The 9,229-nt window shown below is 32.9% G+C and overlaps 1 protein-coding gene across 1 annotated transcript in view; it reads right to left on the reverse strand.

Moving 5' to 3' along the window:
• The window catches only part of LOC116002211 (E3 ubiquitin-protein ligase UPL6), a 14,849-nt gene extending 10,926 nt beyond the window's left edge, over nucleotides 1-3,923 (reverse strand). Inside the window, exons 1-6 of the mRNA XM_031242283.1 lie at nucleotides 3,564-3,923; nucleotides 2,313-2,410; nucleotides 1,975-2,102; nucleotides 1,267-1,378; nucleotides 368-548; nucleotides 60-239 (exon numbers count right to left, since the gene is read on the reverse strand). Coding sequence (XP_031098143.1) covers nucleotides 60-239; nucleotides 368-548; nucleotides 1,267-1,378; nucleotides 1,975-2,102; nucleotides 2,313-2,410; nucleotides 3,564-3,722 — 858 coding nt within the window. The 5' untranslated portion in view covers nucleotides 3,723-3,923. The remainder of the gene's footprint in view (nucleotides 1-59; nucleotides 240-367; nucleotides 549-1,266; nucleotides 1,379-1,974; nucleotides 2,103-2,312; nucleotides 2,411-3,563) is intronic.
• Nucleotides 3,924-9,229: the final 5,306 nt, after the last annotated feature.

Below are 9,229 nucleotides of genomic sequence, written 5' to 3' on the forward strand. Positions count from 1 at the left end.
CCCCCCCCCCCCCCCTCCCCAAAAAAAAATGCATGAGTGAAACATTGTCATTGGATTACCTCTTTTAGGTGTGGGAAGAAACGCCACAAAAAAGGTATTGTAAGAATCTGAGAAGGGAAACTTGCTTGTGGGTCAAGGATAGGACAACTACAAGATTGTTGACCCACATGAGACATAATAACAGCAATTATACGCTCCAAAGAGGAATCCACCCCATTGGAAACAGGAAAAGCCCTTTCCTGCAAAAATTAATCATCAGTAGTTAACACTTAGGAGTTGGAAATGTAAAATCCCACTGAGATCCCAAATCCTATTACTAGTACAAATTGCAAGAAGAACAAATGTAAATTACGGGATTGATTTCTACCTTCCCCATCAGAATAAGTTCTCTAAACAAAGAATATATATTTCTTTCAAGAAGATAAGTGACTGTGTTGCAGGCCCATGGAAGCCTTAGATCAATCAACAAAGCGACAGTGTCCAACAAGAGGATAGTTGGTGTCTGAGTGATTTCAGATGCCACAAAAAGCTGGTCCTTCAACTCATTCCTGCAAAAAGACTAAAATAAGACATCTTCTGTCTGAAGTACTAGAAAGTAAAAGTAATACAGAGTACTGAAAAAGATCCACTTTTAAATACACAAACAAGTGAAACAACAAAGTTCGGCTGTACTTATGAAGTAACAAGTAAACACTTAAGTGAAAGTACAATTGCACATGCATTAGCAAAGAATTAATGCTCAAAAATACCAGATCCCCAAAAGAACTACACTTTAAAAACATTTTTCTTCTAGAAGCACACAGAATTAAATGCAAGCAATTATGAAAATATAGAATCATGTAAAGCCCATCAAAATTTCCTTTTACTCACTGTTAGAAAACGTAAGAGAAATCCTGTCAATGTTTCAGTGATTTCATATGTAATAGAACAAACGTAACTTCACAAAATCCTTAGGTTCCTGTTCTCACATTAAAGGGGGCAGAACTTAGTGTGCAAGGCTCTTACATCAGGAAAGATCTGGGGCAGCAAAATGTACAGAATATTAGCTCTATCTTAGGGAGGTTTATTAAATGACTTGAACCCATTATATGATATTCTAATTGTCAATAAGCACTTGCCCACTACACTTTGCAGAAGCTTAGTCCTATTTTCGAATCAGTGAAACCAAAAAAAAAAAAAAAAAAAATCTATAAAGGACCATGAACGCAACATTCTGTGTGCTATATACAAACCATTCAAGAATAACTCAAAGATCTTGAAGCAAACCTGTTTGAATAAAGAGCCTGGATACAAGTATAAGCAAGTTTCTTGACCCTGTGGTCCACTAATGCACGGTTGGAATCATATTCCATGCCAGCAAAGATGCTAACAATATCCCCTGTATGGTGAATGGATAGATGTAACAAGTGCAAACTTATAGAAAGTTAAAAGAAGAAATGGTGGAGTCATGAGGATGAATAAAAAACATCTGGATTGCACAAGCATGCATCAATTTCTTCAAATAAAATCATTCAAATCCATTGATCTAACTCTCAATCCAAAACTAGTTGGGATCAGTACAAGAATTCAAATGTATTCCTCAGAGACTAATATTCACAATTTCACACACCCAAACTTCTAGACATATGCATGTACTAATCACTTTACAGCACCCAAACTTGTTATTTTATTATTTATTAGTAACCACATCAAAGTTATGATTAAGAGAGAGGCAGAGAGTTTGTTCAGTCTTTTCTAAAAGTAGTACCATTATTTTTATATCTTGGGAGTATAGCAAATGTATCCACCTGCAGATGAAGCAAAATACCTCCCAAAATAAGCACATCAACACCCCAACATATACAATTAAATTTTGGCAAACATCTATTCATCTTCATCTACAAAATATGCAGTTTCCATATTCAGAATCGCACATCCCATGACTGATAACAAAAAAGAGATAAAGAAGGGGACATATTATAGTTGGTGACAAACCAGTATCTTGAACAAATTCTTTTAACAAACGGCATGCTTTCACAAGGACAGAAAAATCAGCAGCATATGTAGGATTAAAGAAGAAAAGCAGCTGGCGAAGAAAGTCTGAATCTGGACCAAAGGACTGCCTGAGTGACACAGAAATAAAAGATGATGATTACAATTGTAACAACAGTGTATAATATAATCTGATTTTCTGCTTATAAAGCATAAATAAATAAGAGCATTGCATACATGAGTAATATAGCATAAGAAGTGAAATTACAAAAACTATGGGGATAGGTAAAGTGCAGTCAAAGCTATGTATTAAGATAAAAATAGGATAGAAATGGATCAACCTCTCAACATGTTGGCAGTGGTCCCCATAAGAATTGAAAAACGATTCACGCACTCTGGACTGTTCAGCTTTAACTGCCTTTCTTCCTCTGAAGCATTTCTGTAAATTTAACTAGTTAAGATCTGAAGTTCAACAAGAATATAGCAAGTTCAAAATACTATAGGAAAATCATTGACCCCAAAAAAGCATTCACAAATAATTAAGGTACATACAAAATTAAAAGAAAAGGCAGCATAAATTAAACAGGGAGATAGAGAAAAGATATGAGGAGCTATGATTAGATATTATGAAGTACGTTTCTTTGTTTGTAAATTGGGACTATAATTATAGAACTAAATCTTCCAACAGTTCATTGCATTAATGGGAAGATATCTTAGATAACAATGCAGACCTCAACCAATATCCATACCAGTTCTGAAACCCAACATCAACATCATAGCTTTTGTCCTTGGACTCCTTAGCCTTTCCGTTACATTGTTTTAAGTTATGAAAACTTATTACAAGCAAGCAACAAACAACTTAAAATACCAAAGTTTAGGCAACTCTCAAAACCTATAAGGCTAAAAGGTTACCAATCATCAACTACCCCAAAACCAATCCATTACAGTATTCCAAGAAATCCAATCAGGTTTAATAATCAAGCACCCCTGAGAGTCAGGAGGAACCAGAAATTAGGTAAAGCCAATCCTGTTGCAGCATTGTCTGAGGCACAAAAATTCACAGTTAAAAAGAACACAACAGCAGAAGTCAAATTAAAAACTACTCTCTGTGTCTACACCTGCTAACAACACCATAAAAAAGTCTCCATCCAGCAAAGATATTAAAAACGTAATCACATCAATATTTTGCTTTAGCTGGTACCAATACAGAATGACTAATAAACTATTGCTTCTTAAGTTGCAGTGGACTTCCAACCTTCAAGCATTCCTTCTAAAACTGCCAGTGCAAGCAAAATGTAATAAAAGCGCCCATTCCTAACGGTAAAGGCCTATTTTAGCATTCGTTTCAGCTACACACTCGACCTAGGTAACCAACTTCACCAAAAGCTCATCCAGTAAAGCTAATTCAAACAAAACATGAAATCGTTGTGGAAAACAATTACTACGTACCATAATTTCCCCATTACAGTTTGTTATTCATACTGATCAACCGCATATACGGTACGCCACGTATAAATACAAATATATTGTAAATTGTAAATAGGAAACAAAACATATCCGTAGAAATATCACATTCTCTTTTTCCGACAAACCTGAATTTTGATGGCAGCCGAGTTCTGCTGACGCAAGTACTGCCGGCGATTACGCTCCTGCCGAGCCTGCTCCAGAAGCTTCTGTCGGTCGCGTTCCTTGGAGCTCCGGCCGCCTAAATCGACTCGCTTCCGCGACGAAGGATCACCGCTGAAAAACATTGTTTCACCTCTCCGCGGCGAACTCTTACCCTAATTCGACGCGCAATTAGCTGAGAACCGATTCTGTAATTTGCGTTTGCCGTACAGTGAGTTTCCGATCGGGAAAGAGAAACGAAAAAAGGCTCTCGACTATATAGACTGAATTGTTCGGTTTTCGTCTCTGCAGTCTACAAAAGTCCGCTTGTGCATTATGTATCATGAAGCAAAGTTCATTGCCTCAATTTCACATTTTCTCGCTAATAAAGCTATTTAACTATTCATTATTCTTAAGACACTCATTAATTTTCATAAGAATTGTATTAGATTCAAACTATATCCTAATCTTGGCATAATTGGTTTTTTTTTTAATACAACCGACCTCATTACCAGAGGCTCGATCTCATGACCTCTCATATAGAGAGTCATTACATGTCACTTGAGCACATGGTGTTTTGCATAATTGTTAAATATACACTATAAATATATTAAAATGTATTACAAATATAATATATTTTACCATAAACTTTAGTCAATTAATTAATGCGATTATATACATAGCATTCAAAGTTGAGCATCAAATATTACAAATAAAGAATCTTGAAAAATCATTTTCTTGTATTTTTTTTAACAAATTTAAATTAAGTTTTTTTTCTATTTAATTCATCTTCTTTTGATTATTTATAACAATATTCAATTGCATGTATTTTTATAATGGTACAATTGTACTGTTTGTACTGAAAAATATTTTTGAGCTACTATATATATATAATTTGATTCAAATACGATGATGCTCTCCCATGTGACCACGCAAACTTATTGACCATTTGATTCGTGCAGATCAACGGTTAAAAATCAATGAAGTTCGGGGAAATCACAATGACATTTTGAAAATTTCCTACATCATATATATTTTGGTAGTGCAAATAAGTGTTGAGGTGTGGTGCACTTTTGAGTGAACTGTGGTGTATAAAAAGTGTTGGTATATGATGCACTAATAGAAAAAATGCGATGGTACTTTCATAATTTCTTGTACCATATATATTTTTGGTGGTGCACTAAGATCTGGAGTGTAATGTACTTATTAGTGTTATGTGGTGTACTGTAGGGTCTGTGGTGTATAAAAAAGTGTTGGTCTGTCGGAACTTGGATAGCTTTTACAACATTCTTTAGAAGAATTTCTTTACATGCTTTAATCAAGAAAGAATTATTCCAGCTTTGTAATCTCCCAATCACTCTATCTGTTATAGTGTTATGAACCCAAATATTTCACACTTCTTCCTTCCAATAAGGAATTGAATTAGAGCCCCAAATAAATAGAACCTTCTTGGCCAAATCTCATAACTTTCCCCACAACTTCCGTTGTTGTCCCTCCCATAAGTAATTGACGATTTCTCATAGTTCACCGCCTGCCCAAAAGCTTTGGAAAAGTCCAGCAATAAATCTTTAATAGCGATTGCTTCTAGAGATTTTGCTTTACAGAACATGAAGCAATCATCCGCAAAAACAGATGAGAGATTATCAGTCCCTTTCTGGATATAGATACTCCATGAATAATTCCTAACTGCTCCTCTTTCCCGATCATATTACCCAGTCCCTCTAAGGCAACAAGGAATAAATATGCGGATAGTCCCCCATTTTTTTAAAATTCAAATAGTAAAGAGTAAATTTCATTCGTAGCGATTGAGTATTGTAGTATTGTCATATTTAACATACTATTTTAATATTTTGCATCATTATATTGAGTAGGTGGGGTAGTGGGGTAATCTTACCCAAATTGATTAGACTGTTAACTTGGTAATCACAAGGTTACAAGTTTAACTTTCAACATAAGCGGCTTACTGGTGTTGTTGGGTTAAGCTAGTCAACTATAGAAGCCCAACAAATTAATAAAAAGTGATGAAGAGTTGAAGATTCTTTGTGCGTAAAGTGTATATACAATGGTAAAAATTGAAGACTGATTAGGTAACTTACAATTTACCAATTTAGCTTAAATTGGAAAACTTAATGAATTTTAAAAAATATTACACTTACCTTCAAAAAAAAAAATTAAAAAAATATTACACTAATTGGATTTAAACCAGTAATTATTATGGATATTCTGCTTTAATTCAAGTGGCCCATTGAAGAAAATTCACGTTTATTAGGCCTCATAGTGTTAGTATCTACTGGCGGCCTATAAGTAATTGGGCTCTGCCTACTTCTAGCCCAACTTCTACAGTATTCATACTTATCCATTATCTTCCTATTGTTTTTTCCTCATCTTAAAAAAAAATAAAAAATTAACATATTACATTGATATTTGCATCTCACAGAATAAGACTAATCTAGTTAAGTCTAGATCAAGCCATTAAAGCAACATCATTGGTGTGAAATTTTAAAATGCTTAGCTTGTCAGATGATTTTCCTCTTGTGGTAGAAAGAGAAGAGTAATTGGTGAGGTTCTAAGGCAATCATCACTGTACGTAATTGTTGAAAATATTGGATGGTCGTCAACTTATGACCACTTTGTTTTTCTTCCCTTTTTATCTCTCATGCTGCAAAAGACTTCATCAATTTGGACATTTTTGAGGGATAATTTTCTCAAAGACATTTACAAGATGATTTTTTTTTTTTTTTTTGGGTTTAGGGGAAAATATATGACGTAAACATCCCAAACTCCTATAATTCAAAAACAACATAGTACTGGACCATGTGAAATGCTAACTACCTCGAACCTAAATTGCACGTGGAATTGTGAAAGGATTGAATTTAAGTTGGTCTGAAATAATAATGATGTTGAACTTGAAATTTTATCATTTCCTCAACTTGCCTATATGCTTCAATCCTTACCCCAACTATTGGGCTGCTATTTCTGGATGCCCACAACCCCCCAATAGTCTAATACCATTTATCATATTGGTCTTTACATCTTAGAATCAACTTTCAATGATTATGACTATTCTAGCCAGCTAATTTCCTCAAGATTGAGATGGTTTTATTAAAAAAAAAAAAGAAAAAAAAAGAAGATTATTGTCAAAGATTCTATTATTCATTCTATAATGTTATTGGATTCTAATTAATCCAAAATCGAGTTACTTTAAGACTTTATACAAAGATAATCTGATTCTTTCAACGTCATTTATAAAGTCTGAAACCGACATTATTGTAAGATTCTTTTTTTTTGGAGATTGTAAAAGTAACCCCATTAGCATGCTTTTAAATTGTTATATTGTGGAATTGATCTAGATTATGTATAGATGCAGTTAACATATTGTGTACTTTCAGTTTATTTACAATTACAGAATGTCGTTTTGGATCAGAGTGTGGACCCGTCCATGATATAATTTGCACATGGTTTTTTGGAAACAAAATTTTGTGGGCCCCAAGTTTGTAAAAAAAAATGATAAAACAAAAAATGTTAAAAGGAAGGAGAATTGAAGTGGTTACCAAGTAACTACTCCAATTAGGGGTGTGCCAGATATATTAACCGAATAGAATTAATAAAAAAATTTAAAATCTTAACCATTAAACGAAGCGAAATTTATATTATCGAATTAATAATTTTTTTTTCAATTAATCAGTCGGTTAACTGATTTACTGAAATTTGTAACTAAATTTTTAAATCTTTAAAATTACTAATAAAAATAAATATTAGGGAAAGTGTAAATCTATAATATTGTTTTAGATTTTAGCGAAAGTCAAATACTCAGATTGGGAAAAAAAATACTCAGGAAAAAAAAAATGAACGGGATGCTCTAAGTCGTTAGTTTTTCGAGGGATATTATTATTGTATTGGTTTTCATATATGCATGCTTGTTGGGTTTGTAAAGTATTAAACAATGGTGGCAAAACTTGGACTACCTCGGAATGAAAGAAAACAGTTTCAACTGGACAGACAACAAAGTAAAACATTGTCATCAAATCAACTTGTGCTTGCTAGCTACCACGTACATACAGGAAGGATCTGTAATGGAATTAGATACAAGTCCACTCTATAGTTAATGTCAAACTTCAATTAGGTTTTGGGGCATTTTAACCTACACTGCAAAAATTTGAAATTCTGATCTTTTGGTCTCTCTAAATTTAGCATATTAGTTCTATTATCACTCTCCATCTTTATATATGCAATCTATGGAGTAGTATAATTTTTTATTTTTTATTTTATAATTATGATATACAAAATTGTCATAGTTAACTAATATGGCTGCGCTATTGACTAATGAACAATGGCATATATATACTTCATAATTTTAATTAGTCAGAGAAAGGCTATTTGTTTTGAGGTTAGTGGATTGAATTTTATACTTATAAAATTGCAAATATTGACAATTTAATTTAAAGGATAAGGGTCAACTAACAATAAAGGACAATTAAGTCATTTCACTTTTAAAAAAATCAAAATCACCATTCACACTTGCAAAAAAAATGCAATTAAGTCATAATAGTCCTGACTTTTTTCATCCCAAATTTGGGCAAAGGTTGCCATAGTCGTTAACTGCATGTACACTTTGGGTAAAACTCACATTTTGATTTTAACCAGCAAAGTAGTGCAGGGAGCAATTAGTTACTCTAGGTACATGCATGATGAACACTTTGAATCATTTTACTAATCACTATTTGTACAATTTATAACTATAACTATAACTACAACTATATATAACTATAACTATATATATGTGTGTGTGTGTGTGGGGATTGGTTTGACCACCCTAGGATTAGGCACAGTTCTTTTAAAATTCTGCAATTAGCAAAAGTCAAATGGATTGTTATTTTTGACTTGATATAAATACATAATTTACTAATTAGCCTAATTACCCTATTAAATTAATTAATCATAGTCCAAATTTTGACTAATGGAGAAATGTTCACAGCAGCAGCTTTTTATTGTGGCTTTGAGCATCACAGATATAATTAATGGCAGATAAAAATATTAATATAATTAAACTCATGCATATATAACAGCAACCTTTGAACATATACTCCGTATAATAATCTTTTTCATTTGCCCATTGGATGTAATAACAATAAAAATGATTCAAATTGTTCATTATGCATGTACCTTAAGCAAGATTAGTTTGGATATAATTAAGAATAATATCACTTAACTCAAGTCTTAAACAGACATCTTGCACCTTAATTAACTTATTAAGGTTGTGGCTTAGTGGGTTTTAATTCCTTGTTAAATAGTATTAGAAGCTTCCTTAGTTGACAAGTAAAAAATTAAGGGATACGGTCAACTACGACCGATGTCTTTGACTCGGTAGACTATAGGAGTTGAAACCTTAGATCACAACTATTATTATGGCAAAGGAAAATTATAAATTTATAATTTTAGTTTTTTTTTTTTTTGTTATAAGATACTGGTAATTTCCGTATTTTTTTTAATACTACTAACTCTATTACAATGCAGTATTTGTTCATAACTAATTTCTCAACCTATTGAAGCACAAGAGTCAGTATTGCCTCTACTGAGGCTCGAACCCACCACCTCCCGTATAAAGGGAAGGGTTTAATTAACATAGAGTTGTAATAGTAGCAACTAATTAATC

Source organism: Ipomoea triloba, chromosome 13 (genome assembly GCF_003576645.1).
Source record: "Ipomoea triloba cultivar NCNSP0323 chromosome 13, ASM357664v1".
NCBI classification, from domain to species: Eukaryota; Viridiplantae; Streptophyta; class Magnoliopsida; order Solanales; family Convolvulaceae; genus Ipomoea; species Ipomoea triloba.